The sequence below is a fragment of the Barbus barbus genome, assembly GCF_936440315.1.
Source record: "Barbus barbus genome assembly, chromosome: 27".
NCBI lineage: Eukaryota > Metazoa > Chordata > Actinopteri > Cypriniformes > Cyprinidae > Barbus > Barbus barbus.
In genome coordinates, this window is record NC_136755.1 from 28659815 (window position 1) to 28680291 (window position 20477).

The 20477-nt window shown below is 34.2% G+C and overlaps 1 protein-coding gene across 1 annotated transcript in view; it reads left to right on the plus strand.

Annotated features, from left to right (window-relative positions):
• Positions 1-532: 532 nt before the first annotated feature.
• Positions 533-20477, plus strand: part of LOC306847177 (integrin beta-8-like) — a gene marked incomplete at both ends in the record, with an annotated part of 32942 nt that continues 12997 nt past the window's right edge. Inside the window, 10 exons of the mRNA XM_079380985.1 lie at positions 533-629; positions 2242-2327; positions 3721-3892; positions 4682-4928; positions 7018-7183; positions 9723-9881; positions 12318-12413; positions 15604-15693; positions 16075-16218; positions 18684-19041. Of these exons, the coding sequence (XP_079237111.1) occupies positions 533-629; positions 2242-2327; positions 3721-3892; positions 4682-4928; positions 7018-7183; positions 9723-9881; positions 12318-12413; positions 15604-15693; positions 16075-16218; positions 18684-19041 (1615 nt within the window). The remainder of the gene's footprint in view (positions 630-2241; positions 2328-3720; positions 3893-4681; positions 4929-7017; positions 7184-9722; positions 9882-12317; positions 12414-15603; positions 15694-16074; positions 16219-18683; positions 19042-20477) is intronic.

The window sequence follows — 20477 nt, forward strand, 5'->3', positions numbered from 1 at the left end:
CACTGACGCAGAGAGACGTTCAATACAAACCCTGCCAGAGTTTTCCTCAACAACCTCTCATTCTCAAAGCGGAAAAGCGGGGGGAACAGTAAAATGCGTGCCCCTCCTCTGTACAGTAGTTGCCATAGCGCAGCCTGACTCAGTTTACATAGAGGTGGCGTTCATCAGCTCCACTTTCAAAATCATTGCAATGAACATCAATGAATGCAGTTTCTTGCGTCGCCGAGCACCTTTAAGGGAAGACGCGCGGACGGTGAACTTTGCGCGACGGTATAAGACCGCGGATAACAAACGCGGCGCGTCACCTGCGTGTCCGATGCGTAAAAGCGCGCAATGACAACTAAACGCGCACACTGCAGTCCCGCCGCGCTTCATCTGAATCTGGAAATTAGGATTATGAGGTTGTTGGGTGAAGCAAATCGCCCTCCTTTGTTCGCGCGGATGAGGGTCTGACGTGTTCCCGGGGGATCTTCAGTCGCTTTTCAAACGCTGGACACACTCACACCTAAACACACTCACACTTAATGTTGCTATGACTTCCTGCATGCGTCTGTACTGTGATCTGATTGCCCTTCGCATGCTGCTGCTGTTCTTCTCGGTGCTGCTCGTGTTTGTGAGGTCCGGTTCGGGTGAGTTTGGCTGTCGATTGTAACCCTTTCGCTGTGCGTTTCATTGTTTGTATCTTGTGATGCTGTAGCCGGACGCATCTTGAGATCGCGAACTCATGGGAATGAATGGAAATGTCAGTCAGTGTTTACACACGGGGCAAGTTGTCACGCGGTTTACAGCAAGGTTCTGAGTCGAACCTCTGTTATGTCGGTTTCCACATATTCCAGCATCATACTGGATCGCTTGTTTGGTGACAAATGAACACTTCAAACCGCAATAGCAGGCTATACATTAGAGAAGGAGTTAGAAGTTATGGTTTATCGTCCATAAAAACAGTAATTTTTTTTCCCCCCTAAATGTTTAGTTTGTTTATCAGTTTCCTTTCATGGCTTTGATATTGGTGTCACGTTTCCATTTAGGCTGTTTCCCAGTATTAATAGCCTATAATACATACATATATGTGACCCTGGACCACAAAACCAATCATTAGGGTAAAGTTTTTTAAATTTAGATTTTTACATCATCTGAAAGCTGAATAAATAAGCTTCCCATTGATGTATGGATATTTGGCTGATATACAACTATTTCAAAAGTCTGGAATTTGAGGTTGCGGAAAAAAAAAATCTAAATATTGAGAAAAAAGTTGTCCAAAATTAAGTTCTTAGCAATGCATATTAATAAACAAAAACTTTTGTTATAGTTACGGTAGGAAATTTACAAAAAAATCTACTTGGAACATGATCTTAATATCCTAATGATTTTTGACATAAAAGAAAAATCTATAATTGTGACCCATACCATGTATTTTTGGCTATTGCTACAAATATACCCGAGCTACTTATGACTGCTTTTGTGCTGCAGGGTCACATGTTGATGCCATTTTTTTGTGTTAGATAGTATTTAGAAGAATTCAAAACACAGGATTTGTATTGTCAGTGTCAGTAACCCACAGGTTCCTATTGTGACAGCTTGCCCCATACTGTATACTGGTTGATTAGATGGGTTCCCAACCAAGACCAGACTGACCAGCTAAAGAAGTTGTCAAATCCCCTCTAAAGCCAGATTCCTAAACCAACTGGAACCAGACCAGCTGAAACCAGCCAAAAAAACTGCAATTTTTTTCAGAAATGTTAAGTTTATTTATCAGTTTCTCTTAATCAAAACAATGGCATTGAATAGGCTAAAATAAATTTTAAATGCATATATGTTGTGGATGATAACTGGCAGGTTCCCACTGTGACAACGTGCCCCATACTGTATTGTGGCAAAAACAAACAAAACAAAAAAACATCTAAAACCAGCCTAAGCTGGTGTTTGACAGATTTTAGTTGGTTTGTCAGCCTGACCAGCTAAAGAAGTGGTAAAAACCAGCTGGAACCAGACCAAGCTGGAAAACTAGCTTGGTTGGTTTAGCACATTATTATCTACTATTTTATCTAGATGTTTATTTTCGCTTCTCGCAATTAATATTCTGATTGACATTGACATTCAGATTTGTTCATCTTTCTGAGACAGTTTCTTTCCAAACAGTGTGCTGTTCTGTCCTGACAAGGTCTGTGTTAGACACAAAGGCCCGCTGAGGATCTGAGCGCTCGCTCATTCATGTGTAAATGTCTCTGTCTCTGTGTTCAGCGGATAACCGATGCTTGTCGTCCCTCATCTACACATGTGAAGACTGTTTGAGACGTGGCCCTGAATGCGCGTGGTGCTCTCAGGAGGTAATGTGTGTGTGTGTGTGAGCTGCTATTGTTGTATCTCAGCACACTGCTCAGGGTTTGAGTGTGTGAAGTGCTCATGTTTGGTCTGTTAGTGATAAAGCACCGGAGCCCTAATCCCCAGAATGCACCGGTGATCGTGGGAACCCATAAAACAGAAATGCGGAAACATCTTTGTGCCCTATTTACCCCTAATACTGCTACTCTGAAAGCACATATTAGTCACTAAAGTGTGCATGTAAGTACCTTTTGAAAGTGACAGTTTTGTACCTTTTTTCTGAGAGCGTAGTGAAGACAAATTGCACATGAAGTCTCTGTAATATCTCAGTTGTTTATACCAATGAGGTTCAGCTATTACTGACTAATTTCGCAAACATCTGAGACAAGTTGTTTCTTTAATAAACGAAGAGCACATTCTGAGCAGTTACAACTTGGTTTAACCCATTGTTGTTATTGTAAAATAAAAATAAAATACAAATATACTATATGCTATAGTGTATAGATGATACAACAAAAATGTATCTAAAACAAATCAAAGCAAAATAGAAATAGAAATATTAAAAACATTACCAAAATAAAAATATATTAAAGGTAATTAGAAGTGTAAAAAAAAAAAAGAAATATTAATAAATAAAATAATAGTATTTAAATAATACTAAAATGACACTGGTTTAACCAGGAAAAGTATTTAAGAAATATTTTAGTGATTATATTAAACATATTCCTTTGAGTTTGACTTTTTTTCACATTATAAATGAAAAGGCAGGCCTTCCAAAGATTAGTAAATCAAATACTGTAATGCTTGTTCATTAAAGTACAGTTGTGGTTTAGTCAAGAAGTACTAAAATTATATAATATATATTAAATAAAATACATGAAAGCTAAAAATATATATTTAACATAATTAATGAAACTTCAAATTAAAATGTAAACTGAAAAGATCCAATTAAATGCCAATTCTAAATATTAATAAATACTATAATAATAATAATTTTTCACATTATTAATCAAAAGTCCTTCCAAAAAGGAGTGAACCAAATACGTAAACACATGTCCATTAAAGTCCGGTTGTGGTTTGGTCAGGCCTTAGTCAGTCAGTTTATAGAGTTTTAACTTTCTCCATCACTGACGTGTTTATTTTCTTGGGACGAACAATTGATTTAAATGCTTTCTTTGTATAGAGAGTCATGCATATTCCCGGGATTGTGGTTAAGTTCATTAAGTGGCTGCGGAACTCGGCACCGCTCAGACTAATCCCTGACCAACATCTCAGCTACAATCTCTGAGCTAAAGAGCTTTCAAAAATGCCACCCTACACAACAGTCGCCTTGTTTCTTGAAGAAACTGGCATTAGCGGTGACCCTTGACCCGTCTGATGATTTGTTTACGCTGACAGAGGTTTCTGGACGGGGCTCATGTAAGTCAGCGATGTGGATCTGTGTCTGACCTGCGAGTCCGGGGCTGTGAAGAGGCTTTTATCCAAAGCCCAAATGTGAAAGTGGAAGTAAATGCTACTATCGGCAGCTCACAGGTGTCACCGAGAGAGATTAACATCTACCTACGACCAGGTAACGTCTGACCTCTAAAGGGAAAGGGAAGGGGGAGTGGTGTGTGGCCAAGTATGGTGACCCATACTCAGAATTTGTGCTCTGCATTTAACACATCCAAGTGTACACTCAGTAGTGAACACACACCCGGAGCAGTGGGCAGCCAATGCTGCGGCTCCCGGGGAGCAGTTGGGGGTTCGGTGCCTTGCTCAAGGGTCTCACCTCAGTCGTAGTATTGAGGCTGGAGAGAGTGTTGGTTATTCACTCCCCCACCTACAATCCCTGCCGGACCTGAGACTCGAACCCACGACCTACAAATCCAACTCTCTATCCATTAGGCCACGACTGCCTAAACCACTGAACTGATACAGAAACACCCTAGCAACCACCAGGTGCACCCTAGGAACACCTTAGCAATCTAAAACACCTTAGAAACTACAACCCAGCACTTTAGAAACCACATAACAACATGCCGACATAAATGCAGAACACCTCAGCAACACCTTGGTAACCACCCATAACACCCTAGCAATGCCTTAGTAACCCAAAACACCTTAGAACCAACAACCCAACACTTTAGAAACCACATAACAAAGTGCTAACATAAATGCAGAACACCTTAGCAACCTCATAGAAATTCCATGGCAACCACCAAGAACACCCTTGCAATGCTTTAGCAATCCAAAACACCTTAGAAACCACATAACAATGTCAACATAAATTCAGAACACCATAGCAACCAGCAATAACTTTCTCCTAAAATGTAAAATTGTAAACGTAGCGTTTTGATGATGTCACTTCCTGTGTCAGGCGGCGAGGCGTCGTTCGTGGTGGAGGTGCAGCAGTTGGAGCGCTATCCTGTGGATCTGTACTATCTAGTGGACGTCTCGGCCTCCATGCAGGATAATCTGGACCGGCTGAAGACGGCAGGTCTGGCTCTGTCTCATCTGATGAAGGAACACTCCAGTGACTTCAGAGTGGGCTTCGGCTCATTCGTGGATAAACCGCTGTCTCCTTACATTGACGTCCATCCCTCCAAACTCCTGAACCCCTGCAGGTGAACACACCCGACCAAAAACTGCAGCACAACCAACCAAAGAAGAACAAATGAAATATGTTATTCAATAATAATACATTGATAAATTATTAATTGAATTACATTCATATTTTAAGTATTTTTAAAACTGCTATTAATCATTACAATTATATTTATATAATTAAAAATAATTCAGTAATTTCACCTGACAAGAGTGGGATTTAAATACGCATTTAGGTCAAGTATTTATTTAAAAATGATCTAACCTAATGAGAAAATAATAAAAAAAAAAATTAATTAATAGTAAAATAATTCTAATTCTTCTTCCTCCTTCTTCATTTATTATTATTTAATAACTTAATATTTTAGGTATCTATTCTCATAATGATATTTTCAAACATAAATCAAATAATTAAACAATGATTATAATAATAATTATTATTATTAAATGATTAAATAAGTTATTAAATAATAATACATTGATTACATGAATATTTTAAGCATTTTTACATTTTAATAATGAATTATTACAATTATATTTAAATAATAAAACATAATTCAGTCATTTCTCCTGACAACTGCAAATGATCTAAACAGTTACAATATTCTCTAATTTCATCTAATTTAATTAATCTCATTTTTATTTTTGAAAAGGGATTTTAGGAGAAACATGTGACTTGATACTTGAGTTCTTTTGTAAATATTATTGCTGTGTATCGCTGTGCACTTCATGCTTCTGAACTGAGATTGGCACAGAATCATACAGCTCAGTTGTTTTTTTTTTGAGGAGAACAAGATTATTTTGTCCAGATTGTCTCTCTTGTGAAACCTTTTGTTGCATTTTAATGAAGGACATCATTTTTTATATCGTTGTTCCCTGGAAGCGATAAAGTGACACTGCAAAACGGAAAGATCTAAAATATTTAAACAATATATTTAATATTTATTTTCTTCTATAAACAAAATATGCATGCTATGACAAGATTGAGTATTTACTTTGTCGCAAATGTTTCTTCTAAAATTCTTTAGAAAATAAATAAACAGATAAATTTGTCAGCTGTTAAGAAATTAATGAGAAATGATTGCACTCAATTTATCACAGTGTTATTTCAGTATTATTTTTATGCTCTTATCATTTTTATTAATTATTATTAATTGTCTTTTATTGTTACAGTTTCTGTATTAATTTTAATATAAGTTTACATGTTTACTACGTTTGTTATTTTTGTTTTAGTAATTTGTGTTTTTATGCTTTCTTAGTTTGTTTTTAAAAATTTTGAATTCATTTCAGTTTTAGTCATTTTAGTACTTACTATAATAATAATAATAATAATGATGATAAGTACAAAATTACTAAAACAACAATTACATAATTGTATTTACATAATAATAACATGTAATTATAATTACATAATTATACCAAATAAATACTAAAAATAAGTAAATAAGAAATATTAGCACTATAAATATTATTAAGTATTTATTTATATTGTTATTTATTTATATTTAGTCATTTGATTTAGTAATTTTAGTACTTTTCAATTTTGTTCGTTTTTATTCGTTTTATTTTTAGCATTTCTATACAGCTTTTATTTAGTTTAATTCAGTTTAATAATTTTAGTTGTTGTTATTGTTATTAATAGTCTTTTACATTTTGTTTTAGTTTTTTGGTGTGCTTTTTTTCATTTTTTTCATGTTTTTATATTTTTATTTCAGTTTTCTACAAATTTTAGTTATTGTTATTATTATTATTTTAAACAATAATTTGTTTGAGGGTTTTTTTTGCTTTTTTCTTTTTTTTCTCTTTTTGTTTCTCATTTTTTTTATATTTCTCTTTTTGACATTTTTCTTTTTCGCTCTATTTTAATGCAGTTTTATAGCTCTAGTAATTTCAGTACTTCCACTTACTTCAAGTTAGTTCCCAAAGCAAGATTTCCAATTTTTATATACGCTTTAAGTTTGCGTTTTTCATCTAATCTTCATTTTATTTCAGTTTTAGTTCACAATAACAGAGCTGACTGAAACTCTAGAGCAGATTGATGTGAGAACACAGATGAGAGACTGAAGCGGTCTGAAGTGTGATTTGATGTGAGTTTTCTGTGTGTCTCAGTGATTATGAGGTGAACTGCAGGCCGGCTCACGGCTTCATCCACGTCCTCCCCGTCACACACAACATGACTGAGTTCACGCGGGTCATCCAGGAGCAGAGGATCTCCGGGAACATGGACACGCCGGAGGGGGGCTTCGACGCCATGCTGCAGGCCACCGTCTGCCAGGTAAACACACCTGAGCAACACACTGCACTCAGAGAATCAACACCACACTGATCAGTGATGCTTCATTTCTGTGTATTAGCTAGGCAGGTTTGGGGGGTGTTTTGTAGTTGCATGTTGCAGTTTGGTTGGTTAAAGTGTACTGGGTGGTTTTGAGCATGTTTTTAGTAAGCTGATTGGATGTTTTCTGTGGTTGCTATGAAGTTCTGGGTGGTTGCTAGGTCAATGCTCAAGTCAAAAGAGGTCACTATGATGAGTGATTATTCAAAATATTATAGTTTATTTATTTACTTGTTTATGTATTTTAGTTATTAGTGTTTCCACTTTTTTTGTTAGTGGTGGATCGTTCCTTACTGGCTCGAGGCAAAAACGCTAGTATTCATTTTAGTAATATTATAGTTGTATTTATTTTTATATTAGTATTTATTTTTTATTCCTCATTTACTTTTACTATTATGACTTTATTTACTTTTTGGTATTTATTTATTAGTTTTATTATTATTTTTATTTTAGTATTATGACTGTTTATTTTTTTATATCTTTATTTATTTATTTATAGTATTTTTAACCATTTTTAGTAAAAAAAAATAGTTTTTTCATTTTGTTTTTATTATGCATTTATTTATTATTATGATTTTAATTCATAGTTTATTTATTTATATATTAGTGTTTGTTTTGTAATGATATTTCTATTTTTTGTTAATGGTGATTGCTGGATCGTTCCTTACTGGCTCAAGTTAAAAATTAATTTCAGTAATATTACAGTTTTATTTATTTTTATATTAGTATTTATTTTTTATTCATCATTTACTATTACTATTATGACTTTATTTACTTTTTGGTATTTATTTATTAGTTTTATTATTTTTATTTTAGTATTATGACTTTATTTTTTGATATCTTTATTTATTTGATAATTTTTTATTTTTAGTATTTGTGGTAATTTAATGAGCGATTACTGAAGAGTCACAGCGTGCTTATCAAGCACAAAGAGCTGCATCAGCCACATCTCCATCCCGTCACTGCTCAGAGCAGCCCAGCAGCATCAACAAAGCCTCTTTATGGGATCCGGCTGCTGGGATTTTTCCCGTGAATGATAAGCGAATGCTTTCTGAGCTGTGGGACTGAAAGGTTTTGTGACCTTGACTGAGTTTCAGTCTTCGTAATGTGCCTCCGCAAGCTGGAAAAGCAAAACAAAGCATTTGCTCTGGCCTCCAAACGTTCGGCTCTCAGGTGGAATAGCGTTAGTTTCCCGTCATCATGCATGAGTTACGCAGACGCCTCGCTGTTCTTAGCGGGTGTAGCTTTAAAAGGTAGTTCCTGTTGGCATCTCGTCGGGGTTTTTTAGTCAGCCATTACTCATTACTCCTGGCAACTAAAAACACTCGACTCATGCGGTTTGTTCAATTAGTAACACAGGCTCAGGCTCCACCCACAAATCAAGTTAAATTATGACATTTTATTTATATTTTATGTTTAGAATTTTTTTAACAATTGTTAGTATTTATTTAGTTATTTATTCATTTATTTATGTTTTATAATCTGTCAAGCAAAGTTATTCATCACTTTTTTCCTTAAGAAATTATTTAAGGAATGATTAATTCAAACGTTACTCGTCCTGGCAAAAAAAACCCCCTCTTGTCTTGTTTTAGTAACACAGATTATTGTAGTTTGTTTGTTTGCTTGTTTGTTTGTTTATTTATATTTTTAGTATTTAATGTCTTTTTATTTATTTTTATTTTAGTTATTATTTCTACTATCAAATATTTTGTTTTATTTGTTTAGTTATTTCATGTATTTATTGTTTTGTATTTAATATGTATTATTTATTTACGTTTATGTTATTTTCATGTTTTATTTTTGTGTTATTTGTTTAGTTTTTTTTTTTTTTTTTTACTTTTGGTTCTTTTATATTGTTTTTTTTATTGCATTTTATTTTTGGTATTTAATTTTTTATTTTTTATTTATTTTATTGCTTATTTATATTTATTTTTTAATTGATTTGTTTCTTTATTGTTTTATTTATTGGTGCATTTATTGTTTTTGTATTTATTTATTGTATTACTTTTTTTTTATTTATTACAGGTTTTATCATCTTTCAAACATAGAGCCTATTATAATATTATGGCTTATTTATTTTCAGTTTGAGTTGTTGGTTTTTTATGTATTTTTTTGTTGTTGTTGTTTCTTTGTTTCATTAACAGTGTGTTTTTTTTGTTTGTTTTTTTCAATATTTATTTATGATGTTCCTTTTTATTTTTTGTATTTTATTTATTTATTGTTTTTATTTTATATGTTTGCATGCTTTGTCATCTGTCGATGAAAATTGTAAATCAGCAAAGTAACAGCTCTTTTTCTCAAGACATGATTTAAGGAATGATCAATCCAAGCATTGCTCATCCTGGCATCTGAACTCTGGAGCAGTGCAGTTTGTCTTGTGTTAATAACACAAGACAGATGTATGCTATGTAGAAATCCTCTGACTGCTGAGTAAACTTTATGCCAAACATGCAGATTTGTAAAGCTTGATTCATCTCTGCAGAAAGACATCAGATGGCGACCCGAAGCGAAGCGTCTGCTGCTGGTTATGACAGATCAGCCGTCTCATCTGGCTCTGGACAGTAAACTGTCCGGTATTGTGGTTCCTCACGACGGCCGCTGCCATCTAGAGGATAACATCTACTCCCAAACCACTACTATGGTACAATTAACCAAACCAAAGCACTAAACACACAAAACACCAGACGTAGTTTTGCCTGCCAGCGGTGGGGGGGGGGGGGGGGTATTCTATATTAAACATGCCGTGAGATTATAATTGAATGGATTATTATTGCAGCTTTCCTTACACGCCACATTTAACAAACTTACAAACATTGTGTACTATTTAACAAAAGTATTTTTTGTTAGTAATTAATTTAAATGTCTGAAACCAAATTGTATGTGGTTGAAAACACTGAATCATTGAGATAAGGCTAAAAGCACTGAATGCATCTATTTGTGGCTCAGCGCCAGATAAAACACGAAAGCACGTTTGAATTTTGTGAATGTTCTAAATGCACCGGTGATCGTCCGCATCAAATGGTTCAAATCAACGCAGTTCGGCTTCTTGGAGACCGTGCTTAATTTGTAAATTGTGAGGTCCTGGAACAAAGTGGGGTGACTGATCAAATGATCAGAGGAGGGAGAGGTAACGGAGTATTCACGCAATTGGTAGACGTGGACCAATTTAAGTGATTACCAGCTTGCACCAGTTGCTTTTATAGTGTTCACATTTTAGGTAAAAAAAAATAATGGTTATTTTATTTCAACATTTATTTAAACATATTTTAGTGTTTGGGTAGTTTTTGTGTAACCCAGCTCCTGACAGTACAGTCGCGTTTGCATGGATCATTGCAGGGCGGCCTTCAGAAAGTCATAGGGGGGGCTAAGCCCCCCCAAGCCCCCCCTTGATGCCGGGCCTGTTGCCTGCGATGTGTCCCGAACCAATTCCATCTCTCTTTTCCTCAAAAACCCCTTGCCTTTATTATGGTCTCTTTTCATAAAAGGGGCAAATGCTGTATAAAACATACGCATGAGCTGGAAGAATTAGTTCTTCCATTAACCCTAACAATCGTATAACCTTTTTTTGTAATGGAAGAACTAATTCTTCCAGCTCATGCGTACAGCATTTGCCCCTTTTATGAAAAGAGACCATAAAAAAGGCAAGGGGTTTTTGAGGAAAAGAGAGATGGAATTGGTTCGGGACACATCGCAGGCAACAGGCTGTAGTAGGCATCAAGTAGGCATCAAGGGGGGGCTTGGGGGTGCTTAGCAAAGTACAAAAGTACAATCGGGGGCAAATCACAAAGTACAATCGTATAACCTTTTTTTATTTTATTACTTAAACTTATTTTAGTTAGCTGCTTTTTTTATTAAATTTTTTCATCTAATATTTAACATTAACATTAATAATGTAGTATTATGTTTTTGTATAGAATTAATATTTAATTAATATGGATTATTATAATAATAATTAATATTTTGAATTACTTTTATTTTTATATTTTAAATTTTCACTTTAAGTTTTAGTCATTTTGTTATGTGCTTTTGTCATTTATTACTTTTTTGATATTTCTACTTTTTTTATTTCAGTTGAAGTCGTTTTATTAATTCAACTTAAAATAATTTCAATTAGTCTTTAATTTTTAATTTAATATTTAATATTAATAATATAGTCATAGTTTTACACACTTATAGTATTTATTAATATTTGGGATTAACTTTCATATTTTCAGTTTTAATTTTAGTTTAAGTTTTAGTCATTTCATGTGCTTTTATAAGTGTATTACTTTTTTATTTCTATTTAACTTTAATTATTTTAATATTTTAATTTCAGTTTTAATCATTTGTCATTCAACTCAAACTTATTTCACTTAGTTGTCAAAGCAGTGTTTAAGTTTTTCATCTTATGTTTAATATAAATATGAATAATATAATAATTTTGTTATATGCTTTTGTCACTTATTTATTTTCAGTTTTAATATGTTTCTATTTAGATTTAATTCATTTTATTTCAGTTTTAGTCATTTTGGTACTTAAAGGGTCATGAAGCCCTAAAACACATTCTTTGAGATGTTAAAGGGATAGTTCACCCAAAATTGAAAAATCTGTCATCATTTACTCACCTTCAAGTAGTTCCAAACCTGCATGAATGTGTTTGTTCTGCTGAACACAAAGGAAGATATTCAGAAAAATGTGAGAAACAGAGCAGTTCTGGGGCACCATTGATTTCCATGCTATTTGTTTTTCCTACTATAGAAGTCAATGGTGCCCCAAAACAGCCTCGTTACAAACTTTCTTCAAAATATCTTCCTTATATATAAATACCTAACCCTAATTTATTGAGATTGAAGTTTTTAATCAAATATCAATATTTATTTTATTTTAGCTTTATTTCAATTAATGAGAATTTGTTTGTAGTTTTAATTTGTTAATTCAGCAGCTGTATTGTTATTATTGTCATATACCATAGTATGCACGTAAACATGATGAAACATGATGCAACTGCTAGTACCATGCCAGCATGTCCCAAAACATAATCATATTCTTTTGTACATGACTGTATAAAACTGACAACGTTGTTGTTGTTGTTGTTTAGGAGCACCCAACAATCGCTCAACTGGCCGAGAAGCTTCTGGAGAACAGCGTTTACTCCATCTTTGCAGTGGACCAGGTGCAATATCGGTGGTATGAGGTAATTTCTCTCCACACTGTGAGTTTGGGTGTTTCCTACAGAAATCAGTCCGTTTTGCAACAGTGATTTCAAGAATGCTGGCAGTGATTTATGGGAACACACACAGCGACTTGTTCAATCATGAACGAAGCTCGAATTAATGAAATATTCTGGATTAAATGCAACTTCTGTGGTTAAAAGTAAAAATGCAAATAAATGTGCACACACAAAAAATGCTAAATTCCACCCCAAAAATTACCAGAAGATCATGCATAAATAGTTTCACCTCAGAATTATTATTATTATTATAACCTTTATTTTACCAGGAAAACACATTGAGATTAAAAATCTCTTTTACAAGAGCATCCTGGCCAAGATTAACAGTAACACAGCTCACGTGGGTTTAACATATAACATCATAACATCAAGTAACATCCATAAATTACACACATAATGCACACAAACAAGCATATTAATACACAACTAGTCAAAACATCTACAGCCCAATGTTTCTGTCTCCAAGTTATTTAAAAACCCTTTAAAAATATCTAGTGACACCAGCTCCTTAAGCTGTAATTTAATTTGCAAATTATTCCAAGCAAAGGGAGCAGCAAATTTAAATGACTTTTTCCCCAGTTCAGTATGTACCACTGGAACAGATAATAAGAAAATTCCTGGGACCGAAGGCTATAACTGCGAACAGATTTTTTACAGATATAAGTATTAAGATATGACGGAAGTAAACCCAGGATAGATTTGTAAATAAAAACGTGCCAGTGTTTTAACCTACGGATGGACAAAGCAGACCATCCAACCCGGGCATACAAATCACAATGATAAGTAAAGGTCTTAAGATTTGTTATAAACCTCAGTGCACCATGATAAACAGTGTCTATAGCATGTAAAATCTGAGAAGATGCGTGCATATATATAACATCACCATAGTCCAATACAGACATAAAAGTGGCAGCAACAAGCTTCTTTTTTGCCTCAAAGGAAAGGCAGGATTTAATTCTGAAATAGAAGCCCAAGGTCACTTTCAATTTTCTCACCAGTTGCTGGACATGGGGGCCAAAGGAGAGAGCATCGTCAATTAAAATCCCAAGATACTTATACTGAGACACAAATTCAATCTCTGAACCTTGAGAAGTTGTAATAGAAGGAGGATTATGAGGAATTGATTTTGATTTAGAAAACAACATAAATTTTGTTTTATCTGCATTTAAAACTAGTTTTAGATCGAATAAATTACGCTGAACAATATTAAAAGCAAGCTGTAACTGTGAAAGAGCCAGATTAGGTGTGGACGCTGAACTATATATTACTGTGTCATCAGCGTAATAATGAAAATGTGTATTATTAACATTTTGATCAATATTATTAATATATATAGTAAATAGGAGCGGCCCTAGGACCGACCCCTGTGGCACACCTTTTTTACATTAAGTGAACTAGAAATAAAACCATCTGCCTGTATACACTGAGTTCTATTAGAGAGATAATTATTAAACCAACCAATAGCATATTCAGATAATCCAATACTGACAAGACGTTGTATCAACAAAGTATGATCAACAGTATCAAATGCTTTGGACAGATCAATGAATAAAGCTGCACAGTGTTTCTTGTTGTCAACTGATTCAATAAAATCATTTAGTACTTTTAAGGCTGCTGTAGTAGTGCTATGTTGGTTTCTAAAACCAGATTGAAAATCAGACAGGATATTATTAACAGAAAGAAAGTCCTTTAGTTGATTGTTAACAAATGATTCAAGGATTTTGGCAAGGACAGACAACTTTGAAATGGGCCGATAATTATTTAGCTGTGTAGGATCTCCACCTTTAAACAGGGGAAGAACAAAAGCTGATTTCCATATAAGTGGAATTTCATTTAAAACAAGAGAAAGATTAAAAATATGAGTCAAAGGAGGGGCAATGAAATCAGCGGCTAACTTTAAAAAATAAGGTTCCAATTTATCAGGACCTGCTGATTTTGAAACATCTAAAGATTTAAGAGCTTTGCATACCTCAGAAATTGCAACTGGTGAAAAATTGAATGACTGACTAGACATACAATTCTCTGACTGAACAATTAAAGAGTTTGTATGAGCGCCATAAATTGAATCAAACAAAAAGCTAGAGGTTATAAAATGTTCATTGAAACAATTAAGCATTTTTTCTTTATCAATGACTGCATGGGAGCCTTTCATAATACATGAAGGAAGTTCTATACCTTTATTATTTTCAGTTAATGATTTAACAGTTTTCCAAAATTTTGATGAATTATTTAGATTGTTAGAAGTTTGTATAAGGAAATGCTCAGCTTTAGCTTTTCTGACTGCAACCGTGCATGCGTTACGTAGTCGTCTAAAATCTAGCCAATCTGAATGTAAATCAGTTTTTCTAGCTTTCGCCCATGCCAAGTTGCGCTCATGAAGCATATTTGATAAAAGAGGAGAAAACCATGCATTGTCCCTGCCCTTCACCCTGTAGCTTTTAAGGGGGGCATGTTTATCAACTAAACCAGAAAAAATATTATAAAAGAATTCCCAAGCTATTTCAAGGTCAGGAATTAAATTAATTTGTTCCCACTCCAAGTTATTCAAATCATGTAGAAACCCTTGTTCTGAGAAATGTTTCATATCACGTTTTGTTATAACGCGTGGTTTGAATTTTGGAATTTTTGTATTTCTAACTGTTGCGATGACACAGTGGTCACTGATGTCATTCGCAAATACAGATGCAGACGCTGGCCAGGCTCAGCGCTTCCAGGTGAACGTCACGGCCCTCTGCCCCGACGGATGAATGATGGCTTGACAGCTCAAATTGACTTACAGTAAAAAATACAGTAGCTTCACATTTCTGCTGTTAAAGCCTCCGTTCACTTCCATTCTAAGTGTATAGAATGTAACAGTTGAGTTCTGGAGGTAAAAAATCCATTCATTTTCTCCAGAGGAAGATAATGCTGAGATTCACCTCAGAGCTGGTTGGTTCGGTTCATGACTCATAACGCTTTAACAAAGCCTTTTTTAAATCCATCTGGTAAAAAATTAATAGAAAAATACTTCCACCAACTGCACTGAATAAGTGGGCTGCAGTAATGCACTCGATTACTGTAAACACATTTGTTTTGACAAACCGAGGCCTGACTCAGTATTATTATTTTCTCAAGTTGTATTTTTTTAAATGCCTTCATCTTTTCCCCTGAACAGGATCTTCTGGACTTGATTCCTGGAAGTTACGTGGGCCGACTCTATCCCAAAGCATCTAATCTAAAAGATTTAGTAGTGCATGCCTACAAGGTAAACAGCTTTACTTTCTCTTTCACTCCACTCTCTCTGTCCACTCAAGGACAATATGTTTAGAAGTGCGGAAGGTCCCAAACGTTTCAGAGCGCTTGCTTTCGGTTTAACGGGAAAAGCACTGTAATGCCTGAATCTGTTCCGGAATGCATTTAAGGAGAGGAATAATCTCGTGGCAAGCACAACAATGCATTGTCCTCCTCAAAATCCAGTGATCCAAGCGGACAGAAGACTGCATTATAAACAGCCACTGTGTACTGGGCCAAAAATACTGCGAGCTCCAATCAGAGCTGCTGTTTTTATCCCAGCCTTTTCCCAGTAAACCTGCTAATAACAGAGACAATGGGCTCTTTCTAGCTGCTCTCCTAACTTCTCTTGCAGAAGCTGCTGTCGGATGTGGAGGTGCAGATCGGGCTGGAGGACGGCCAGGCTCAGCGCTTCCAGGTGAACGTCACGGCCCTCTGCCCCGACGGATCCACTGTCTCTGGAAACACGAAATGCTCCGGCGTTCAGCCCAAACAATCAGTACGTCTGTGTTCAGCGCGGTTCACAGAGATGCTGGCTTTGATATGAAAAGTGCTCAAATTATAAGACTAGCTCGGCCAAAAATAATGTTTGCTCATCTGCATGTTGCTCAACACCGTATGATTTTAATTTTCTCTCATTTTAAAAGGAGATATTTTCATGCAATGAAAGTTCATGGTGACCAGTGGCTGTAACATAAAAGTAGTACTTTAATTTGAATTTTATTTTATTTTACTCTACTCCACGGTAAACAGTCAAAGCCAAAAAAGTATTACTTGCACTACTATTTATTTTATTTTATTTTATAAAACTCCACAGTGAACAGTGGCTATCAAAGCCAAAAAATTGCACTCCTATATTTCTATTTTATTTTATTACTAAATAATACTTTTATTCAGCAAGGATGCATTAAATTGATCAAAAGTGACAGTAAAGACATTTATAATGTTACAGAAGGTTTCTGTTTCAAATAAATGCTGTTCTTTTGAACTTTTTATTCATCAAAGAATCCTGAAAAATAAAATGTATCACGGTTTCCACAAAAAAAAAAAAAATGAAGCAGCACAACCGTTTTCAACAGAGATAATAATCAGAAATGTTTCTTGAGTAAATCAGTATATTAGAATGATTTCTGAAGGATCATGTGACACTGAAGACTGGAGGAATGATGCTGAAAATACAGATTTGATCAGAGCAATAAATTGCATTTTACAATATATTCACATAAAAAAACTATTTTAAATTATAAAAGCTTGACAGCCTATTTACATTTGTTGCATGGAGAAAAACAACCTTCTTTGAAGCATCTCCTTCTGTGTTTCATAGGAAACATATTTCTGGTGGATGATGATATAATTGATGATATAAGGGTGAGCGAATGATGGTAATGCATGCCTAATACATGGAGATTTTTAGTTTCAGTATCTTTGCTTTCTTTTGTCCTATGAGAAAATAGTACAAGCTAACGGAAGTAATTACTCTGTGCTGCACTGTTTATAATGCTTATAAACTTTATAAGCCGTTTAATATGATCATGTGACCGGTGTTGAAATATCCAGCACATTAAGAGCATAGCAGAGAGACCGCAAACCCAAATATAATGCTGTTGCACCACAGCTAGATTTTGACATCTGAAAAAAAACCACCCTTGCATCTTGGTGGTGGGTTTTGCACGGAAAAACACATCACATTTTCTTCAAGAAATATTAGAAAATCTTGGTTTATATACAGTACCATTCAAAAGTTAAGGCTTTTATTAAAGAAATTAATACTTTTAATCAGCAAACATTCTTTCAAAGAGTTAAAAAATCCTCCTTTTGTGTTCACAGAAGAAAAAAACATACAGATCAGTGTTGTTACTGTAAACTAAAACTAATGCTTAAACTATTAAAATGAATTTTGTTTACTGAAATAAAGGTGAAATAAAATACAAATATTAGATGAAATCTTGAAAATTATGAAATTTAGACATGAAAACATTATTAGCTGGCAGTACTAAAGAACTAAAATTAATAAAACTAAAACAACTATATTAAAGCTAAATAAATAGAATAGAAAAATATTACAAATATGTATGCAAATATTACCAAAAAAAACAAATATGTACAAAATGTAATTGAAAAATAGAAATGTTTTGTTGGCAGTACTAATGTAACAAATTAAAACTGAAATAAAAAATAAAGCTAAATATAATAGAACAAATTAAATATTAGGTAAACTACTTAAACTTATGAAACTAAATTGAAAATTAGAAGTAAAGGGAATCAAAATAGTAAAATTATTTAAAATAAAACGTATTAAAGCTAAATAAAAATATTACATAAAACTAATAAAAATTACAAAAACATAATTACTTAAAAACTGAAAATATAAAACTAAATGCTAATTTTAAATATGAATAAATCTTAATAAAGTCTTTAAATAATTTAAAATATTAATAAATACCCCACACATAAAGTATATTGAGTAATGTTGCTAAAAGTTCAGCTTTGCAACACAGAAATAAATATTTTACTATTCACATATAAATAGCTTTTTTGAATAGTAATAATATTTCATAATTTTTATTATCAAATAAATGCAGCCTTTGTGAACAAGAGAGATTTCTTTAAAAAAAACATTAAAAATGTTATCATCCCCAAACTTCTGAACAGTACACTCTTCAAAATAATAAAGGTGCTTCACGATGCCATAGAAGAACCTTTTTGTCTAAATGGTTCCGTAAAGAACTTTTAACATCTGAAGAACCTTTCTGTTTCACAAAAGGTTCTTTGCGGTGAAAGAAGGTTCTTTTAGATTATAAAAAGGTAAGAAAGAGAGAGTTCTTTAAAGAACCTTTGACTGAATGGTTCTTTGTGGAACCAAAAATGTTTTTTCTATGGCATCGCTGTGAAGAACCTATTCTTTGAGTGTCGGTCAGAATGAGATCGTCAGTGGGGTTATCTCTGTGTTTGTCTCGTCTGAAGGTTTTCTTCAGGGTGACTGTAGGAATGAGCTGGTGTCCGGCGGACGGCGGCGATCGGGACGTTGTGATGTCTGTCAGGCCCGTGGGCTTTAACGAGTCCGTGAGCGTCCGAATCCATCAGATGTGTGTCTGCAGCTGCATTCAGACGGGCTGCTGTCATGATGACCCCGATCCTCCGGACTGTCCCGTGGAGACCAGCAGCTGTAGAGCAGACCGGAGCGCAGCTGTCTGCAGCGGGAGAGGGGTCTGTAAATGCGGGACGTGTGTGTGTGACTCCAGCAGACTGGGAAACATCTATGGCAAGTTCTGTGAGATGGACGACTTCTCCTGTCTGTATGTGAAGGGCCTGGTGTGTGCAGGTGAGCGCCGAGATGTGTGTAAGGTCTGGACTAGACCTGCCTGACTGACAGTATAATATGTATAATGTATATTAAATTAAATGACAAAGTTTGGAATTTAATCCCATTTTTAAAAGTTCTATATAATTTTTTTTTTATATATTAATACTTCAAATATTAATATTTGGAACTAAATTGAGGTTCAAATGTAAAATTGTAAATATAATACAATACAATAATACAATTATAATATAAAACTTTTTTAAATATACTATTAATTTACAATATAAAATGATAAATATAATAAAAAAGCTTCATAATATATATATTTTTAAATATGCTCTTTTGTTGATTTTGATTGCTTCCATTGTCCTCATCTGTAAGTCGCATAAAATGCAATAAAAGCGTCTGCTAAATGACTAAATGTAAATATGTGTGTGTGTACTGTGTGTATGTATATATATATATCGTCGTGACGTATTGTCAAGTATGCGTTTAACCCATCCAAGTGCACACACACAGCAGTGAGTAGTGAACAAATGCACACACACACACACACACACACACCGTGAACACACACCCGGAGCAGTGGGCAGCCATGCTGCAGCGCCCGGGGAGCAGTTGGGGGTTCGGTGCCTTACTCAAGGGCACCTCAGTCGTGGTATTGAGGGTGGAGAGAGCACTGGACATTCACTCCCCCCACCTACAATTCCTGCCGGCCGGGGGCTCGAACTCGCAACCTTTCGATTACGAGTCCAACTCTCTAACCATTAGGCCACGACTTCCCCCATTAGGCCACGTGTGTATATATATAAATACACACACACACACAGGCATGTAAATATTTAATAAAAATATATGATGTTTATATATTAAATATATTTATATAAATAAAATTATATGAATACAAAGATTTACATGTAAATAATTTCTAAATATATACTGTATGTGTGTGTCTTTTATATATACACAGAACACACACATATGTTCACAACTTTTATTTAACTTTTATATAACTTTAATTTGCGTTTTTTTTATATCATATATTACTATATATATATATATATATATATACATATACACCTCGGTTTGGGGGTCACGGTTTGATACGATTTCAGTACAACAGGAAAAAAAAAAAAAATCTACTATGCTCAGCTTCTTTTCATTTATTTTGAACAGAAAGTACTGCAAATTAAAAAAAAATCCACCTAGATGTGAAAATACTAAATATTATTACGTTATATAAAATCTGTTTTGTTTTCATTGTGAGTGTACACAAATAAAAGCAGACCTTTATACAGCGATTATTAATAAGACAATAAGTGTTTAAAGATGATTCTGCTGGTATAAGGAAATTGATCAATTGAATTTGAATCAATTGATCATTGCTAACTTGATTTGAGTTGGTACTTTATCAAAATAAAATGCAGTGAACCAAACATCAGCGCTGTGTCACC